The 21,770-nt window shown below is 45.0% G+C and overlaps 1 protein-coding gene across 1 annotated transcript in view; it reads right to left on the reverse strand.

Annotated features, from left to right (window-relative positions):
* adcy2b (adenylate cyclase 2b (brain)) overlaps positions 1–21,770 on the reverse strand; it is a gene marked incomplete at its 5' end in the record, with an annotated part of 129,015 nt that overhangs the window by 30,996 nt on the left and 76,249 nt on the right. The window contains 12 exons of the mRNA XM_084158700.1: positions 8,091–8,175; positions 9,166–9,263; positions 9,492–9,557; positions 10,042–10,126; positions 11,214–11,254; positions 11,367–11,543; positions 11,768–11,900; positions 12,259–12,417; positions 12,915–13,042; positions 13,975–14,086; positions 15,017–15,174; positions 21,053–21,202. Coding sequence (XP_084014826.1) covers positions 8,091–8,175; positions 9,166–9,263; positions 9,492–9,557; positions 10,042–10,126; positions 11,214–11,254; positions 11,367–11,543; positions 11,768–11,900; positions 12,259–12,417; positions 12,915–13,042; positions 13,975–14,086; positions 15,017–15,174; positions 21,053–21,202 — 1,392 coding nt within the window. The remainder of the gene's footprint in view (positions 1–8,090; positions 8,176–9,165; positions 9,264–9,491; positions 9,558–10,041; positions 10,127–11,213; positions 11,255–11,366; positions 11,544–11,767; positions 11,901–12,258; positions 12,418–12,914; positions 13,043–13,974; positions 14,087–15,016; positions 15,175–21,052; positions 21,203–21,770) is intronic.

Consider the following 21,770-nt stretch of genomic DNA (forward strand, 5'->3'; position numbering starts at 1 on the left):
AATTCCAGAGACTCAGAAAATAAAAAGACGACGCAAGAGAGGCCGACGTGTGGGCACCCTGGCGAAACTACGTTGGCAATTACAAAAACCGCCTCTACCCTCCGTTCTATTGGCGAGCACACAATCACTGGAGAACAAACTGGACAAACTCCATTCAAGACAATCCTATCAACGGGACCTGAAGAACTGTAATATCCTATGTTTCTCTGAGTTGTGGCTGAACAAGGACATGGATAATATGCATCGGCAGGACAGAACAGCAGCGTCGGGTAAGCTCAAGGGGGGAGGTATGTGTCTCTTTGTTAACAACAGCTGGTGCGCAATCTCTTATATTAAGGAAGTCTTGAGGTTCTGTTTGCCTGAGTTAGAATACCTCATGATAAGCTGTAGACCATACTATTTACCAAGAGAGTTTTCATCTATATTTTTCATAGGTGTCTATTTACCAACACAAACCGATGCTGGCACTAAGACCGCATTCCACGCAATGAGCTGTATAGGGCTTTAAGCAAACAAGAAAATGCTTATTCAGAGGCGGTGCTCCTAGTGGCCGGTGATATTAATGCAGGAAAACTTAAATATGTTTTACCTCATTTCTACCAGCATATCACCTGTGCAACTAAAGGCAAAAAAACTCTAGATCACCTTTATTCCACACACAGAAACGCATACAAAGTATAAAATAAAATAAAATGTATGCACTCACTAACTGTAAGTCGCTCTGGATAAGAGCATCTGCTAAATGACAAAAAAAAAAAATCTCCCTGGCCCTCCATTTGGAAAATCTGACCATAAAAGGCTCTACATGGTCAATCCAATTTTTTACTGCATTACGGCCTCTGCAGAAGTCAGGGCATTCATACTTATTGCGCTTCGTGGAGCAGCAGCAGAGCTGTTGTGAAGGAAGTTATCAAGGAACTGAGTTTGTGTTTATACAGGACCTTCCGCCCCCACCTACCATCAACCAATCATGTCAATGCTGCGTTATGGGGAGCCATACGGAGCCCTCCACATTGTTACAAGATTTGGGAGGCACACGGCGATGCGTCACACCCTCCATACGGAGCCTCCGACCACATATTCGGATCATGCATAAATTGCCTTTAACTCTATCCTCCTGATTCCTGCTTACAAGCAAAAACTCAAACAGGAAGTACCAGTGACGCGCTGAATACGGAACGGAAGTGGTCAGATGAAGCGGATGCTAAACTACAGGACTGTTTTGCTAGCACAGACTGGAATATTTTCCGGGATTCATCCGATGACATTGAGAAGTTTACCACATCAGTCACAGGCTTCATTAATAAGTGCATCGATGACGTCGTCCCCATAGTGACCGTATGTACATACAGTGGGGAGAACAAGTATTTGATACACTGCCGATTTTGCAGGTTTTCCTACTTACAAAGCATGTAGAGGTCTGTAATTTTTATTATAGGTACACTTCAACTGTGAGAGACGGAATCTAAAACAAAAATCCAGAAAATCACATTGTATGATTTTTAAGTAATTAATTTGCATTTTATTGCATGACATAAGTATTTGATCACCTACCAACCAGTATGAATTCCGGCTCTCACAAACCTGTTAGTTTTTCTTTAAGAAGCCCTCCTGTTCTCCACTCATTACCTGTATTAACTGCACCTGTTTGAACTCGTTACCTGTATAAAAGACACCTGTCCACACACTCAATCAAACAGACTCCAACCTCTCCACAATGGCCAAGACCAGAGAGCTGTGTAAGGACATCAGGGATAAAATTGTAGACCTGCACAAGGCTGGGATGGGCTACAGGACAATAGGCAAGCAGCTTGGTGAGAAGGCAACAACTGTTGGCGCAATTATTAGAAAATGGAAGAAGTTCAAGATGACGGTCAATCACCCTCAGTCTGGGGCTCCATGCAAGATCTCACCTCGTGGGGCATCAATGATCATGAGGAAGGTGAGGGATCAGCCCAGAACTACACGGCAGGACCTGGTCAATGACCTGAAGAGAGCTGGGACCACAGTCTCAAAGAAAACCATTAGTAACACACTACGCCGTCATGGATTAAAATCCTGCAGCGCACGCAAGGTCCCCCTGCTCAAGCCAGCGCATGTCCAGGCCTGTCTGAAGTTTGCCAATGACAATCTGGATGATCCAGAGGAGGAATGGGAGAAGGTCATGTGGTCTGATGAGACAAAAATAGAGCTTTTTGGTCTAAACTCCACTCGCCGTGTTTGGAGGAAGAAGAAGGATGAGTACAACCCCAAGAACACCATCCCAACCGTGAAGCATGGAGGTAGAAACATCATTCTTTGGGGATGCTTTTCTGCAAAGGGGACAGGACGACTGCACCGTTTTGAGGGGAGGATGGATGGGGCCATGTATCGCGAGATCTTGGCCAACAACCTCCTTCCCTCAGTAAGAGCATTGAAGATGGGTCGTGGCTGGGTCTTCCAGCATGACAACGACCCAAAACGCACAGCCAGGGCAACTAAGGAGTGGCTCCGTAAGAAGCATCTCAAGGTCCTGGAGTGGCCTAGCCAGTCTCCAGACCTGAACCCAATAGAAAATCTTTGGAGGGAGCTGAAAGTCCGTATTGCCCAGCGACAGCCCCAAAACCTGAAGGATCTGGAGAAGGTCTGTATGGAGGAGTGGGCCAGAATCCCTGCTGCAGTGTGTGCAAACCTGGTCAAGACCTACAGGAAACGTATGATCTCTGTAATTGCAAACAAAGGTTTCTGTACCAAATATTAAGTTCTGCTTTTCTGATGTATCAAATACTTATGTCATGCAATAAAATGCAAATTAATTACTTAAAAATCATACAATGTGATTTTCTGGATTTTAGTCTCTCACAGTTGAAGTGTACCTATGATAAAAATTACAGACCTCTACATGCTTTGTAAGTAGGAAAACCTGCAAAATCGGCAGTGTATCAAATACTTGTTCTCCCCACTGTATACAAACCAGAAGCCATGGATTACAGTCAACATCCGCACTGAGCTAAAGGCTAGAGTTGCCGCTTTCAAGGAGCGGGCCACCAATCCGGATGCTTCTAAGGAATCCCGCTACCACCTCAGATGAACCATCAAACAGGCAAAGAATCAATACAGGACAGGTCGAATCCTACTACGCCGGCTCTGAGGCTCAGTACTTTTGTTTCAAAGCAGATTTGTTTAAGACTACCAAGAATCATTCTGTGTGACCCTGATTTAGCCCACTGCAGTAAAAGGTTAAACAGGTTAACATTCACAAGACCACAGGGCCAGACGGATTACCAGGACGCGTACTCAGAGCATGCGCTGAACAGCTGGCAAGTGTTTTCACTGACATTTTCAACCTCTCCCTGACCCAGTCTATAATACCTACATGTTTCAAGCAGACCACCATAGTCCCTGTGCCCAAAAACATTAAGATAACCTGTGTAAATGACTATCGCCCCATAGCACTCACATCTGTAGCCATGAAATGCTTTGAAAGGCTGGTCATGGCTCACATCAACACCATCATCCCAGACACCCTGGACCCACTCCAATTCGCATACCGCCTCAACATATCCACAGATGACTTAATCTCTATTGCACTCCACACTTCCCTCTCCCACCTGGACAAGAGGAACACCTATGTGAGAATACTGTTCATTGACTACAGCTCAGCGTTCAACACCATAGTCCCCTCCAAGCTCACCACTAAGCTAAGGACCCTAGGACTGAACACCTCCCTCTGCAACTGGATCCTGGACTTCTTGACGGGCCGCCCCCAGGTGGTAAGGGTAGGCAACAACACATCTGCCACTTTGACCCTCAAACACAGGGGCCCCTCAAGGGTGCGTGCTTAGTACCCTCCTGTACTACCTGTTCACCCATGACTCCAACACCATCATAGATTCCCCCCCCCCCCCCCCCTATTTTACCAGGTAAGTTGACTGAGAACACATTCTCATTTTCAGCAACGACCTGGGGAATAGTTACATGGGAGCGGAGAGGGGATGAATGAGCCAATTGGAAGCTAGGGGTGATTAGGGTGCCATGATGGTATGAGGGCCAGATTCTGAATTTAGCCAGGACACCAGGGTTAACACCCCCACTCTTACTATAAGTGCCATGGGATCTTTAGTGACCACAGAGAATCAGGACACCCGTTTAATGTCCCATCTGAAAGACGGCACCCTACACAGGGAAATGTCCCCAATCACTGGCCTGGGACATTGGGATATTATTTTTTTTGACCAGAGGAAAAAGGGTCTCCTACTGGCCCTCCAACACCACTTCCAGCAGCATCTTGTCTCCCATCCAGGGACCGACCAGGACCAACCCTTCTTAGCTTCAGAGGCAAGACAGCAGTGGGATGCAGGGTGGTATGCTACTGATGACACAAAGGTGGTAGACCTGATCACCGACGACGATGAGACAGCCTATACAGTGCCTTGCAAAAGTATTCATCCCCCTTGGTGTTTTTCCTATTTTGTTGCATTCCAACCTGTAATTTAAATGGATTTTTATTTGGATTTCATGTGATGGAGATACACAAACTAGTCCAAATTGGTGAAGTGGAATGAAAAAAATAACTTGGTTCAAAAATGTCAAAAAAATAAATAACGGAAAAGTGGTGGGTGCATATGTATTCACCCCCTTTGCTATGAAGCCCCTAAATAAGATCTGGTGCAACCAATTACCTTCAGAACTCACATAATTAGTTAAATAAAGTCCACCTGTGTGCAATCTAAGTGTTACATGATCTGTCACATGATCTCAGTATATATACACCTGTTCTGAAAGGCCCCAGAGTCTGCAACACTACTAAGCAAGGGGCACCACCAAGCAAGCGGACCATGAAGACCAAGGAGCTCTCCAAACAGGTCAGGGACAAAGTTGTGGAGAAGTACAGATCAGGGTTGGGTTATAAAAAAATATCCAAAACTTTGAACATCCCACAGAGCAACATTAAATCCATTATAAAAAAATGGAAAGAATATGGCACCTCAACAAACCTGCCAAGAAAGGGCCGCCCACCAAAACTCACGGACCAGTCAAGGAGAGCATTAATCAGAAAGGCAACAAAGACATCAAAGATAACCCTGAAGGAGCTGCAAAGCTCCACAGCGGAGATTGGAGTATCTGTCCATAGGACCACTTTAAGCCGTACACTCCACAGAGCTGGGCTTTACAGAAGAGTGGCCAGAAAAAAGCCATTGCTTAAAGAAAAAAAATAAGCAAACACGTTTGGTGTTCGCCAAAAGGCATGTGGGAGACTCCCCAAACATATGGAAGAAGGTACTCTGGTCAGATGAGACTAAAATTGAGCTTTTTGGCAATCAAGGAAAACGCTATGTCTGGCGCAAACCCAACACCTCTCATCACCCGAGAACACCATCCCACAGTGTTCTGTTTCAGTCTTCCAGAGATTTGAGACTGGGACGGAGGTTCACCTTCCAGCAGGACAATGACCCTAAGCATACTGCTAAAGCAACACTCAAGTGGTTTAAGGGGAAACATTTAAATGTCTTGGAATGGCCTAGTCAAAGCCCAGACCTCAATCCAATTGAGAATCTGTGGTATGACTTAAAGATTGCTGTACACCAGCGGAACCCATCCAACTTGAAGGAGCTGGAGCAGTTTTGCCTTGAAGAATGGGCAAAAATCCCAGTGGCTAGATGTGCCAAGCTTATAGAGACATACCCCAAGAGACTTGCAGCTGTAATTGCTTCAAAAGATGGGGGGGGGGTTTGAATAGTTATGCACGCTCAAGTTGTCTTTTTTTGTGTATTATTTCTTGTTTGTTTCACCCCACAAAAAAATTTGCATCTTCAAAGTGGTAGGCTAGTTGTGTAAATGAAATGATACAACCCCCCCCCCAAATCCATTTTAATTCCAGGTTGTAAGGCAACAAAATAGGAAAATGCCAAGGGGGGTGAATACTTTTGCAAGCCACAGTGGGGAGGAGGTCAGAGACTTGGCTGTGTGGTGCCAGGACAACAACACACACCCCTTTATATCAACAGGGCTGTAGTGGAGGGGGTCGAGAGCTTCAAGTTCCTCGTTGTCCACATCACTATGGATCTATCATGGTCCACACACATCAACACAGTCGTGCCCTCTTCCCCCTCAGGAGGCTGAAAAGATTTGGCAAGGGCGCTCAGATCCTCAAAATGTTCTACAGCTGCACCATTGAGAGCATCTTGACTGGCTGCATCACCACTTGGTACGGCAACTGCTTGGCATCCGACCGCAAGGCGATACAGAAGGTAGTGCATACGATCCAGTACATCACTGGGGCCGAGCTCCCTGCCATCCAGGACCTCTAGACCAGGCGGTGTCAGAAGAACGGCCAAATAATTTTCAAAGTCTCAAACCACCTAAGTTATAGACTGTTCTCTCTGCTACCACAATGCAAGCGGTACTTATGCACCAAGTCTGGAACCAACAGGACCCTGAACAGCTTCTACCCCCAAGCCATAAGACTGCTAAATAGTTAGTTAAATAGTTAACCAAATAGCTACCCAGATTATCTGCATTGAGCCTTTTTGCACTAACTTTTTTGACTCATCACATACTGTATGCTACTGTTTATTATCTGTCACTTTATTCCTGATTATATGACATATCTACCTCAATTACCTCGTACCCTTGCACATTGACTCGGTACTGGTACCCCGTGTATAGCCAGGTTATTGTTACTCAATGTGTATTTATTATTACTTTTATTATTATTACATGTTATTACTTTTCTATTATTTATGTATTTTCTTTCTCTCTGCATTGTTGCGAAGGGAGCGTAAGTAAGCATTTCCCTGTCAATCATAATCATTTGCAATTCAACCATTGAAAACAGTTTGGTTTGTTTGCAGTCTTGAGCACTATACTATATCATGTCCTTCCATCTCTCTTTTGTTCTGTCTTTCTGTCTATACTGTGTTTACTACCAATCACAGGGTTTGGGTTGGCTCAGATACAGTTTACAGAGACACTCTGAGACATCACAAATCATTTAAGGAGAAGTCTCAAGGTAGAATACCATGCAGGGTCCAGGGCCAGACAGACGGTTGTGTTTCAGACTGTTGTTGTATAATAAAGTGTCCCAGACTACTGTCCTTCAAGCTCAATCCCTCCTCCACTGTCTGGTCTCTGGTTAAAGTATTCAGAGAGGAAAATAAAGGTGTTTATAGGTTCTTTGTTTTTTGTTTACTTTCTAGTCTTTCTGATCTTCACGAGTGTGTTTGTGTGTGTGTGTGTGTGTCTTGTCATTTAAAACGTCATGCTGTGAGACTTCGGAGAGGTAGATGAGTGGATTATCAGCCTGTCATTGAAGCAAGCACGCATGTACACACGCACACACACACAGTGTCTCATTTGTAAATGGCGTTCTCTTTTCTCCAGTGGTGGTGTGACAGACACAGCTGTTGCAATCTGAGAATCCATATCCAGCTAAATTAATGACAGGGTGTGACTGCAATACAATGCAGCTCCTTTAATCAAATATACACTGTACTGTAAGCCTTCTCCATAGTTTGTCTCTCTTTCTCTACCATCCTCTCTCTCTCCCTTCACTATCGCTCTCTCTATCTTCCTGTCTCTTTCTCTCTGGGTGGGGGGAGGTTACTATGGTGTTTTTAATCAAATGAAGATGGCTCATTAAATAAAGACAAAAAGTCTAAAGTGTCTCTCTCGCTCTATTCCTCCCTCTCTCTTCCCCTAGCTTGCTCTTCCTCTCCCTTTCTTCACACTCTCTATCATGTCTCTTCTTCTTCTCTCTCTCCTCCTCTTCATCCATCTCTCTTTCTCCCCCTCTCTCGTCCTCCACCTCTCTCTCTTTCTCTATCTGAATCCTCCTTCTCCCTCCTTCTCCCTCTCTTCTCCCCCCCCCCCTCTCTCTCAGTGGTTGTGTTCCACACTCGCATACAATAGACAGGATTTTAGGGTCAACAGCAACCCCAAGGTCATCACTGACAACCTCATTCATTCAGCCTGACCCACTTAGAGAGCGAGAGAGAGACAGAGAGAGAGTAGAAGAGGTATGAAGGGAAAGGAGTAGATGACGTGGGTACTCTGATAAATCGTGTATGTGTGTGTGTGTGTGTGTGTGTGTGTGTTTGCATGTAACTTACCAAGATGTGGCTAGAGAAACAAATGACCAAGATCAGAGCTAAAAGGAGGAAAGACATGCCGAAGGAGATCCCCAACACTGCTGTTCTGTAACACACACACACACACAGACACACACACACGCACACACACACACACTGTGTTAACTACCTCCAGATGGGTACTATAGAGGGCAGTAAAACGATTATGTATTTAAATTGGAACTAGTGAACTGCGACACACTTCCACAAAGTACTACATACTTCTCCCTATTATGCAGTAGGGCAGGCCTATATTTCATGAAGAAGTTAGCCAAGTAGACGGCTGATTTAGGCATGTCATAAAAGGATGATGTCATGTCTAAATGGAAGAGACGTTAGTCTGAATGAGAAAATCAATGATGCTTTCAGACACTACACTATCTGGCTCTATGGCTCTACCCCTCCTGGCTCCTGTAAACACAGACGATTAACTAAATGATGACGCAGTGCATTGGACCTTTTTTCCTTTCATAACGGGGATTCATCATCATTATTATCCTTGTCATCTTCAAAGTAATCTTCATCATCATCATCATCGACATCTCAGACCCAGACCTTTTGATTCACATTATAACCATCATCAGACGTTATTCATATCTTTTCATCTGTGTTTTTTTCTTTCTTTCTTTCTTTCTTTCTTTCTTTCTTTCTTTCTTTCTTTCTTTCTTTCTTTCTTTCTTTCTTTCTCTCACTCTTAATTGCTGTCTCTTAAGGCGTATCATTTGCAGCTGCTATTAGGGACCTTATTGATGTGAGACTCAATTGATCAAAGATGTATTTCGTCTCGACACTGTAATTGCAATGTTCTAGGTTTTTATAGAGAATAGAACACTGAATTTAATGGCTTTTGGCACGACTAGTATTCCCACTCTGAGGGCTACTATAAGACCATACAATGCCGATTGTATGCTAAGTAGTATTGAACTGGTGGTTACCATGAAGGGTACTATGAAAGGTACTGTGAAGAGTACAGATGCACAGGACAAGTACTGTATCCATATTATGTAGTGTACTATGTAGTGTACTATGAAGTGTACTATGTAGGTTCCAGACTTACTTGGGCAGGACCAGTATCTGCACTATGAAGATGCAGCAGAAGATGAGACAGGCACAGGTGACGTAGTATTTAAAGGCCGGCAGAGTGGTGGCTCGATACTGGGGACATCAACACACACATGGTCAACAGGTGGTAGTTAAAATGATTTTTTCTTACTGTAACTTCACATTCTAACTCTCTAACTTTCACAGCAATCATCTTTTTTTTTTTATGGAGTCACTGCATTTTTGTCCGGGGCAGCAGTTGTCTACTGGCAGAATATGTCATTTTCATTTTTCAATTTCATTTTCATTTGACTGAACTGCAGTGTTGTTGTCCTACAGCACCTCCTTCTCCAGAGTCTTGTTGTGAAAGAACAGTGAGATCCTCTGGATGTCCTCAGATTTCAGCCACTGCCTACAGAGAAGAGAACACAGAGACACTCAGACAGGGATTCACACAGATACTAGCAATCCATCAGTGACATTTAACAAGACACCTCAGAATATCCTCCCTTCCAACCATGCATTTGTAAAAAAAATGTTTTCATTACACGTCATGTTTTTAATAACTATTGTTTCGTTTGTTATTTTATGTTGCTCTTTAAGTATCTGCACTCCTGCCTACATAATTGCCCCTTGTGGGATAAATAACATATTTTGAATTCAATTCAATTTAACGTAAATCCACTTGTCACATAATTGTTGGCGAGGTACTGAACTAAGTGCTTCATACAAATGATAATGAATGGTTTGTACAACACACTTTTCACTTAGCAAGGTGGGGAACTCACCTCATCTACCACCAGTGTGAAGCACCTACCCAACTTGGTGATGCATAACAACAAAATGGCTGTCACTGGTATAGAAATAGAATGAAGCAGGTGTGTAGTAGTACTAACTTTTGTGAGTTGATGCCGTCGATGGTTCTGATCATCCTCTCTTCCAGTTCCTCTTCAAACCGTCTCTTCTGAGATTTAGTCCTGAGGGGAAGAACAAGATACAACATACTCAAGGACAAACATAGATAGACCTACAAAGAGAGAGGATGACCTGTAATGAATGGGACTCATGTACCAATGTAGGATCTTAATTTGATCACCCTGTTGCAGGAGAATCTATTCCTGGAGGAGGATGAAAGAACAATATTACTCAGATGGGTAGACAGTATCGACACAGGATATCGTGTCATCAACGGTGCATTGTCCAACACAACAAATAACATAACAGTAATAACATTAAACCAAGGTTAGGCCTGAATGATCTTACCCTTCAAACCCTTCTTTAATACCTTTTGATATGTGAAAAATAACGACAGGCAATTTTCTGTATACCGAACAGATAGTACAGCAATGCCAACAATATGAGTATGTTGAACAATATTATATCCTGTTTGGTGTCAAGCTCTTAAGACATGACTGGTGTAAAGGAAAGATGACTGGTCTGTAGGGGTAAAGTCTGGTGTTCTGGTATAAAGGAAAGATGACTGGTCTGTAGGGGTAAAGTCTGGTGTTCTGGTATAAAGGAAAGATGACTGATCTGTAGGGGTAAAGTCTGGTGTTCTGGTATAAAGGAAAGATGACTGGCTGTAGGGGTAAAGTCTGGTGTTCTGGTATAAAGGAAAGATGACTGGTATGTAGGGGTAAAGTCTGGTGTTCTGGTATAAAGGAAAGATGACTGGTATGTAGGGGTAAAGTCTGGTGTTCTGGTATAAAGGAAAGATGACTGGTCTGTAGGGGTAAAGTCTGGTGTTCTGGTATAAAGGAAAGATGACTGATCTGTAGGGGTAAAGTCTGGTGTTCTGGTATAAAGGAAAGATGATTGGTCTGTAGGGGTAAAGTCTGGTGGTCTGGTGTAAAGAAAAGATGACTGATCTGTAGGGGTAAAGTCTGGTGTTCTGGTATAAAGGAAAGATGACTGATTTGTAGGGGTAAAGTCTGGTGGTCTGGTGTAAAGAAAAGATGACTGATCTATAGGGGTAAAGTCTGGTGTAAAGAAAAGATGACTGATCTGTAGGGGTAAAGTCTGGTGTAAAGAAAAGATGACTGATCTGTAGGGGTAAAGTCTCACCTCTCTCTTCTCTGGTAGTGATACTGGCCCATTGGAACATCCTGAAACACACAATCACAGAAGGTGAGGCTGGACACAAGTGTGTGTTTATCTGTGTGTGTGTGTGTGTGTGTGTGTGTGTGTGTGTGTGTGTGTGCGTGTGTGTGTACTTACTGTAGTGTTAATCTTGCCATTGTCAGTGGTCATGCTGTCTCGATGGTGCAGGTTAGCAAATGGTTTGGCCGCCCCCCACGACTCCAGGTATCGAGTCATTCTGACCGATGCCCTCATCTTCCCTCCGTCCAATGTAGGACGAGAACGCGTACATAGGTGGGGGCTCCGCCTCTCAGCCTGGTGAACCAATCAAAATGGAGAGGAGTCAAACTTTTCCCCCCCTTTTTTGTCTTCTCTAAGATCTATTTCTCAATTCAAGCAAACAGCTTTTTGCAGTATTTATGTATTATAAACAGTAGTATATTCCCAATAAGTCAGTAGTTTGTAAACGTGAGTTTTTAGAGTATGTTATATCTGTGGTTGTGTTTTAACCACGTTTGGACCACATTCTCATGTCTTACCTTGGGGTTGATGACCAGGTAAGTGATGACTTCGTGTTCCTTCAGGTAAAAGTCTCTACTCTGTCCCTCCCCTGGTTCCACCTTATAGGAGCCCTTCAGATGCTCCAATGTTACTGAGGATATATGGACACGCCTGGGGGAGGAGAGGAGAAGAGAGGGGGAGGAGAGGAGAGAGGGAGGGAGGAGAGGAGAGGAGAGGAGAGAGGGAGGTAGGAGAGGAGAGAGGGAGGGAGGAGAGGAGAGAGGGAGGGAGGAGAGGAGAGAGGAGAGAGGGAGGGAGGAGAGGAGAGAGGGAGGGGAGGAGAGGAGAGAGGGAGGGAGGAGAGGAGAGAGGGAGGAAGAGGAGAAGAGAGAGGGAGGAAGAGGAGAGAGGGAGGGAGGGAGGAAGAGGTGGGGGGTGAATAATAAACATAAGCCAAATGGTTTGTCAATGCAAATATGTCTTGGGAAATATTTCAAGAAACAGCAGACCCCCTATTGGTTGATCTTACCCTGGCACGCCCCCTGCCTCCATGTGATTGGCTAGAGTGACGTCATGTGACCAGACGTCGTATTGCCACTTCTGAAGGCCGATGACACCACACAGCACATTCCCAGAATGCACCCCAACTCGCATATTGATGTCAACACCAGTAGCATCCCGCACCTTCCTAAGGTAAAAATGTATAACCTCAAATGAACCTCTGCTTTGTTCTATGGAGTAAAAATTATTATGAGTTTGTGTGTGTTTGAATGTGTGTGTTTGAGGACAAATGTTGTCTGAGTGAATGCGTAGTGTGTGTGTGTGTGTGTGTGTGTGTGTGTGTTTAGCCCACTGGCGCACTAGAGAGGATTAGCTTATCATCACTATTTCACATTGTGTTTGCACTACAGCTCACACACAGCTGAGACCCAGTCTGGCTGGCATAGAGGCTTGTGTGTGTGCGTGTGTGTTTGTACGTGCCTATGTGCCTGCGTGTGAGTGTGTGTGTGTGTGTGTGTGTGTGTTCGTACATGCCTACATGCCTGTGTTTGTGTGTGCGTGTGCTCGTGCATGTGTGTGCGTGCGTCTAGTAGCGCATATGTACGTTTGTGTGTGTGTGTGTGTGTTGTTTGTGTGTGTGTGTGTTGTGTGTGCGTGTATGAAAGCAGAGAGCTGGTGTTTTACTTGATGGCCTCACACATGTCCAGTCCCATCTTGACACAGTTGCCTGCATGGTGGGGGAGAGACTCTGGTAGGCCTGATACACAGTAGTAACAATCACCCAGGATCTTTATACGCATACACTCATTCTCCTGGAGAGAGGAGCGGGAGAGAGACAGAGAGAGAGAGAGAGAGAGAGAGAGACAGAGACAGAGACAGAGAGAGAGAGAGAGAGAGAGAGAGAGAGAGAGAGAGAGAGAGAGAGAGAGAGAGAGAGAGAGCGAGAGAGGGAGAGAGAGAGAACAAGAGAGAGAGAGAGAGAGAGAGAATGCGAGAATGCGAGAGAGAGAATGCGAGAGAGAGTGGGAGAGAGTGGGAGAGAGGGGAGAGAGGGGGAGAGAAAGAGCAGAGTAGGGAGAGGGGGCAACAGATGTAGAGAGTTAGGGAGAGAAAGAGAGAAAAAGTGAATTTCAGAATCAGAATAAAAAAATTTACCTTGTGTAAATAAATAAAATATAACAAATCCAGAGAAAATCAAAAGATGACCTGGGGTTTACAGATTATGCAAATAACCATTAGCTACCACATTCGAAAATGTACTTTTCATAAACTTTGCATAGCTTGTGGAACTGCATTACTGTGCATCCCTATTACACAAAAAAAAAAACACACTCCCACTAGATGTGAGGCTGCTTACAGCAATGCCCAAACATCCAAACTCCTCCGTCTATATTATATAACAACCACATTGCTGGGGCGCTAGGCAGTGTGTGTGTGTGTGTGTGTGTATGTGTGTGTGTGTGTATAGGCCTGTAGCTGTACTGACATGAATCAACAGCTAACACTCCATCCGAGAAAGCACAGCAGACAGATCAGCAAGAGAGAAAACTTTCCACAGATATTACGCACAACTACCGTTATGTAGTATGGTGTGCTAGTGTGTCTGTGTGTGTGTGTCCGTGTGTGTGTCTGTGTGTGTGTCTATGTGTGTGTGCTAGCATGTGTACATCTGTGTGTGTGTCATCCGTGTGTGTGTATGTCATCCCTGTGTGTGTGTCCTTCATATGCGTGCGTGTAACGTTACCTTGGCGATCTGGTCAAACTTGCCGAACAATTCATTGAGCATGTGCACCAGTTCTCCGGGTGAGCAGTCACCAGCCAGCTTAGTGAACCCTACTATGTCTGCATACAGAATACTGAAACAAAGAGAGAGAGAAAGAGAGAGAGCGAGAGCGAGAGCGAGAGAGAGAGAGAAAGAGAGAGAAAGAGAGAGAGACAGAGAGAGAGTGAGAAACAGAGAGAGAAACAGAGAGCGAGGGAGAGGGCTTAAAACACAGTAAAAAAACAAATGTCTTCTCCTTTCCTCCTCTCTTTCTCTTGTTATGCTGTGCAGGATACTGCAGAGAGAGAGAGGGGACAGAGGAATACACATTCAGTAAAAGGCCCAGCAGTTCTAATCTGAGATTTCAGCACAAAGGACAGCGACAGTGATGGCATCAGAATCTGAATAAAGATCTGCCTTTCAGCACCACATGACATTGGACAGCAACCATCTGAGGTGTAGCCATTCCCAACTGCCTGGGAGAATCACAGTCCTTGAAAGCCCATTAGCTATAATCATAGAGGTCAATGGTAAACTACTTCTGAGCTCTACACCCTTCAGAAATATTCACGCACACATATACACATGATTTTGCATACACACAAACTTGTGAGAGCCACTCCAAACCGAGGACATTGCTACATCCCTCTCAGTTATACCACCATGATGGAAAGGGTATTACTAAGAACAACCCAAGAGCTTCAATACATACATGATGATTTGACTGGCCTTATGATTACAGATTGGAGTGGAGTGGAGCTCATTGTCTTTCAATCTACAGAAGGAGATCATTGACTGTATGTATCTAGGATCTACTTGACTCTCTATTTCAACAGTCATCTCCAATAGAATCCAGTAGACTGGAGCCTGGATTAACTACAGAACACTAAGGAACACAAACAACACAACAGGACACAGCATAGATTACCTATCTAGGATGAAGAGAGTAGAGTAGAGCAGAGCAGAGCAGAGCAGAGCAGAGCAGAGTAGACAAGACAAGACAAGACAAGAGACAGATGTTTACCTAACGTTGGTATGTCGTTGGACATAGAGGTTGTGAAAGTTGTTGGTGCCCTCTGCCCGGCCGAAGTCCCTGTCCCTTGGTCCCTGTAACCTCTGAATGATCTCTGCCTTCATCACACGGGCGATATGGGCCGGGAGCAGGGATAACAGTAACCTTTCCTGTAGTGAGAGAGAGGGAGAGAGAGGGGGAAGGAGAGAGAGAGCGAGAGGATAAGTCCTGTGAAGTCCAAATGAACTGCTTTTGGTGAGCGTACACACACACACACACAGAAACACATACACACACACCCTGATATTTATGAGTGCATAATTCAGTATCAGGACCAGGCCTCTCGATTCGTAATAACAGTAATACTAATGGAAGGTTACTAAAATCTATTTCCTGCAGTGGAGGCTACAGTGGAGGAGGAGCTACAGTGGCTTGCGAAAGTATTCACCCCCATTGGCATTTTTCCTATTTTGTTGCCTTACAACCTGGAATTAAAATGGATTTTTGGGGGGTTTGTATCATTTGATATACACAACATGCCTACCACTTTGAAGATGCAAAATATTTTTTGGGTGAAACAAACAGGTCTCTTGGGGTATGTCTCTATAAGCTTGGCACATCTAGCCACTGGGAGTTTTGCCCTTTCTTCAAGGCAAAACTGCTCCAGCTCCTTCAAGTTAGATGGGTTCCGCTGGTGTACAGCAATCTTTAAGTCATACCACAGATTCTCAGTTGGATTGAGGTCTGGGCTTTGACTAGGCCATTCCAAGACATTTAAATGTTTCCCCTTAAACCACTCAAGTGTTACTTTAGCAGTATGCTTAGGGTCATTGTCCTGCTGAAAGGTGAACCTCTGTCCCAGTCTCAATTCTCTGGAAGACTGAAACAGGTTTCCCTCAAGAATTTCCCTGTATTTAGCACCATCCATCATTCCTTCAATTCTGACCAGTTTCCCAGTCCCTGCTGATGAAAAACATCCCCACACATGCTGCCACCACCATGCTTCACTGTGGGGATGGTGTTCTCGGGTGATGAGAGGTGTTGGGTTTGCGCCAGACATAGCGTTTTCCTTGATGACCAAAAAGCTCAATTTTAGTCTCATCTGACCAGAGTACCTTCTTCCATATGTTTGGGGAGTCTCCCACATGCCTTTTGGCGTACACCAAATGTGTTTGCTTATTTTATTCATTAAGCAATGGCTTTTTTCTGGCCACTCTTCCGTAAAGCCCAGCTCTGTGTAGTGTACGGCTTAAAGTGGTCCTACGGACAGATACTCCAATCTCCGCTGTGGAGCTTTGCAGCTCCTTCAGGGTTATCTTTGGTCTCTTTGTTGCCTCTCTGATTAATGCCCTCAATGCCTGGTCCGTGAGTTTTGGTGGGCGGCCCTCTCTTGGTAGGTTTGTTGTGGTGCCATATTCTTTCCATTTTTTAATAATGGATTTAATAGGGCTTCGTGGGATGTTCAAAGTTTTGGATATTTTTTTATAACCCAACCCTGATCTGTACTTCTCCACAACTTTGTCCCTGACCTGTTTGGAGAGCTCCTTGGTCTTCTTGGTGCCGCTTGCTTGGTGGTGCCCCTTGCTTAGTGGTGTTGCAGACTCTGGGGCCTTTCAGAACAGGTGTATATATACTGAGATCATGTGACATTTAGATTGCACACAGGTGGACTTTATTTAACTAATTATGTGACTTCTGAAGGTAATTGGTTGCACCAGATCTTATTTAGGAGCTTCATAGCAAAGGGGGTTAATACATATGCACGCACCGCTTTTTCGTTTTTTTTTTTATAGATTTTTTATTTATTTATTAGTTGTTTTTTTCATTTCACTTCAGCAATTTGAACTATTTTGTGTATGTCCATTACATGAAATACAAATAAAAATCCATTTAAATTACAGGTTGTAATGCAACAAAAAACACCAAAGGGGATGAATACTTTTGCAAGGCACTGTTTCCTGTTACACACTCTGTATCCGTCTGTGTGTGTGTGTGTGTGTGTGTGTGTGTGTGTGTGTGTGTGTGTGTGGTAGGGAGATAGTGAGTAATTAAGCTGGAACCCAAACCAGAAAAGTCGCCTGTAATTATATAATTATGACTGGATTTCAAAGTGAGGAAATTATGATTTTTGTTTTTGTAAAAAACACAATCATAAGTAGAAAGAAAAGGCGATACCGCTGAACGAGATCGGGGTGCCTGGTAAGGAGCCAGCAACAAGTGGCTAATCTGCATTTGCCATCGATACTATTGGCCAACTTACAATCGCTTGATAATAAAGTGGACGAACTACGAGCATGTATATCCTACCAACGGGACATTCAAAACTGTAATATCTTATGTTTCACCGAGTCGTGGCTGAACGAAGACATGAATAACATACAGCTGGCGGGTTATACACTGTATCGGCAGGATAGAACAGCAGCCTCTGATAAGACAAGGGGTGGCGTTCTGTGTATATTTGTAACAACAGCTGGTGCACGATATCTAAGGAAGTCTTGAGGTTTTGCTCGCCTGAGGTAGAGCATCTCATGATAAGCTGTAGACCACACTATCTACCAAGAGAGTTTTCATCTATATTCTTCGTAGCTGTCTATTTACCATCACAAACCGATGCTGCCACTAAGACCGCACTCAATGAACTGTATACGGCCATAAGCAAACAGGAAAACACTCATCAAGAGGCGGTGCTCCTAGTGGCCGGGGACTTTAATGCATGGAAACTTAAATCCATTTGACCTAATTTCTACCAGCATGTTAAATGTGCAACCAGAGGAAAAAAAACTCTAGACCACCTTTACTCCACACACAGAGACGCGTACAATGCTCTCCCTCGCCCTCAATTTGGCAAATCTGACCATAATTCTATCCTCCTGATTCCTGCTTACAAGCAAAAACTAAAGAAGGAAGCACCAGTGACTCGGTCAATAAAAAAGTGGTCAGATGAAGCAGATGCTAAGCTACAGGACTGTTTTGCTAGCACAGACTGGAATATGTTCCGGGATTCTTCTGGTGGCATTGAGGAGTACACCACATCAGTCACTGACTTAATCAATAAGTGCATCGATGACGTTGTCCCCACAGTGACTGTACGTACATACCCCAACCAGAAGCCATGGATTATAGGCAACATCCGCACTGAACTAAAGGGTAGACCTGCCGCTTTCAAGGAGCGGGACTCTAACCCAGAAGCTTATAAGAAAGCCCGCTATGCCCTCTGACGAACCATCAAACAGGCAAAGCGTCAATACAGGACTAACATCGAATTGTACCACACCGGCTCCGACACTCGTCAGATGTGGCAGGGCTTGCAAACTATTACAGACTACAAAGGGAAGCACAGCCGCGAGCTGCCCAGTGACACGAGCCTACCAGACGAGCTAAATTACTTCTATGCTCGCTTCGAGGCAAGCAACACTGAAACATGCATGAGAGCATCAGCTGTTCCGGACGACTGTGTGATCACACTCTCCGTAGCCGATGTGAGTAAGACCTTTAAACAGGTCAACATTCACAAGGCCGCAGGGCCAGACGGATTACCAGGACGTGTACTCCGAGCATGCGCTGACCAACTGGCAGGTGACTTCACTGACATTTTCAACCTCTCCCTGTCTGAGTCTGTAATACCAACATGTTTCAAGCAGACCACCATAGTCCCTGTGCCAAAGAGCACTAAGGTAACCTGCCTACTGACCCGTAGCACTTACATCTGTAGCCCTGCAGCCTTGTGAAATATTCCAGCACAAGCATTTCGCTACACCTGCAATAACATCTGCTAAACACGTGTATGTGACAAACATTTATTTTTTTTATTTGAAGTGCTTTGAAAGGCTGGTCATGGCTCAGATCAACACCATTATCCCAGAAACCCTAGACCCACTCCAATTTGCATACCACCCCAACAGATCCACAGATGATGCAATCTCTATTGCGCTCCACACTGCCATTTCACACCTGGACAAAAGGAACACCTATGTGAGAACGCTATTCATTGACTACAGCTCAGCGTTCAACACCATAGTGCCCTCAAAGCTCATCACTAAGTTAAGGACCCTGGGACTAAACTCCTCCTTCTGCAACTGGATCCTGGACTTCCTGACGGGCCGCCCCCAGGTGGTAAGGGTAGGTAACAACATATCCGCCACGCTGATCCTCAACACGGGGGCCCCTCAGGGGTGCATGCTCAGTCCCCTCCTGTACTCCCTGTTCACCCATGACTGCATGGCCAGGCACGACTCCAACACCATCATTAAGTTTGCCGATGACACAACAGTGGTAGGCCTGATCACCGACAACGACGAGTCAGCTTATAGGGAGGTCAGAGACCTGGCCGTGTGGTGCCAGGACAACAACCTCTACCTCAATGTGATCAAGATAAAGGAGATGATTGTGGAATACAGGAAAAAGAAGAGGACCGAGCACGCCCCCATTCTCATCGACAGGGCTGTAGTGGAACAGGTTGAGAGCTTCAAGTTCCTTGGTGTCCACATCACCAATAAACTAACATGGTCCAAGCACACCAAGACAGTCGTGAAGAGGGCACAGCAAAACCTATTCCCCCTAAGGAGACTGAAAACGTTTGGCATGGGTCCTCAGATCCTCAAAAGGTTCTACAACTGCACCATCGAGAGCATCCTGACTGGTTGCATCACTGCCTGGTATGGCAACTGCTCGACCTCCGACCGCAAGGCACTACAGAGGGTAGTGCGTATGGCCCAGTACATCACTGGGGCCAAGCTTCCTGCCATCCAGGACCTCTATACCAGGCGGTGTCAGAGGAAGGCCCTAAAAATTGTCAAAGACTCCAGCTACCTTAGCCATAGACTGTTCTCTCTGCTACCGCATGGCAAGCGGTACCAGAGCGCCAAGTCTAGGTCCAAGAGGCTTCGAAACAGCTTCTACCCCCAAGCCATAAGACTCCTGAACATCTAATCAAATGGCTACCCAGACTATTTGCATTGCTTCCCCCCACCTTGTTTTACACTGCTGCTACTCTCTGTTTATTATCTATGCATAGTCACTTTAATAACTCTACCTACATGTACATATTACCCCAATTACCTCGACTAACCAGTGCCCCTGCACATTGACTCGGTACCGGTACCCCCTGTAATTTTTTTGGGTATTCTTTCTTAAAACTGCATTGTTGGTTAAGGGCTTGTAAGTAAGCATTTCACTGTAAGGTCTACACCTGTTGTATTCGGCGCATGTGACAAATAACATTTGATTTGATTTGATGATTAGCAAGAGACTTTGGTCGAGTTACAGTTATAGGCAATGAAGAAATGTCTGAGAATGGATTCTAAATATAACTCAATTCAGAGTTGTATGGAGGGAGAGGAGGAGAGCGAGGGAGGAAGCAAGGGAAAAGAGTGGATGTTAACAAGCAAAGTCTATTTTTAGCCACCAATCCCAATGCAGTTCCCCATCCAGTCCCCAAACATATTCTGGAGTTAATTTGCCGCTGTGTTTTAGGAAATGGGCTCAGAGTGTATGTGTGTGTGTGTGTGTGTGTATGTGTGTATGTGTGTTTGTACGTGCGTGCAAGTGTACGTGTGTAAGTGTGTTAATTTGCTTTTTGTTTTGGGAAAATTAGCCTGTGGTTTGTGAGGGATATAATGGCCCTCTCTACTTTCTACTCTCTACTGAGCCCCATTTATGAGTCACACACACACACACACAACACGTAATATGCTTTATATGCTGTCTGTGTGCATGCATGCGTGCGTGTATACATTCTTAGAAAAAAGGGTTCCAAAAGGGTTCTTTGTCTGTCCCCATATGAGAACCCTTTTTAGTTCCAGGTAAAACCCTTTTTGGTTCCAGGTAGAAACCTTTTGGGTACCATGTAGAACCATCTGTGGAAAGAGTTCTACATGGAACCCAAAACGGTTATACTTGGAACCAAAAGGGTTCTAACTGGAATCAAACAGGGTTCTTCAAAGGCTTCTCCTATGGGGACAGCCGAAGAACCCTTTTAGGTTCTAGATAGAACCTGTTTTTCTAAGAGTGTAGGGATGTGTCTATACTGTCTGTGTCTAGTAGACCTACCTGCTGGTGTTTCTCAAACTCCAGTTTGATGGGGGACTTGATGCAGTTGCAGGTGTCCTGGTAGGTCTGTCTGAGGGCCAGGTCCATCAGGTGCTTATGGTACGCTCCAACCAGGTTACCACACGTAAAGATAATGATGTTAGCCAGGATCTGATAGAGGAAGGTAGAGGGTAGGATAGGGTATAGGGTAGAGGGTAGGGTAGAGGAGGGGAGGGGAGGGAAGGGGAGGGTATAGGGTAGGGTAGAGGAGGGCATAGGGTAGATTAGAGGAGGGGAGGGTAGGGGAGGGTATAGGGTAGATTAGAGGAGGGGAGGGAAGGGGAGGGTATAGGGTAGATTAGAGGAGGGGAGGGTATAGGGTATAGGGTAGATTAGAGGAGGGGAGGGAAGGGTATAGGGTATAGGGTAGATTAGAGGAGGGGAGGGAAGGGTATAGGGTAGAGGGTAGATTAGAGGAGAGGAGGGAAGGGGAGGGTAGAGGGTAGATTAGAGGAGGGAAGGGAAGGGAAGGGAAGGGAAGGGAAGGGAAGGGAAGGGAAGGGAAGGGAAGGGAAGGGAAGGGAAGGGAAGGGAAGGGAAGGGAAGGGAAGGGAAGGGAAGGGAAGGGAAGGGAAGGGAAGGGAAGGGAAGGGAAGGGAAGGGAAGGGAAGGGGAGGGGAGGGTATAGGGTAGATTAGAGGAGGGGAGGGTATAGGGTAGATTAGAGGAGGGGAGGGAA

This window comes from Coregonus lavaretus (genome assembly GCF_964263955.1).
Source record: "Coregonus lavaretus genome assembly, chromosome: 3".
NCBI classification, from domain to species: Eukaryota; Metazoa; Chordata; class Actinopteri; order Salmoniformes; family Salmonidae; genus Coregonus; species Coregonus lavaretus.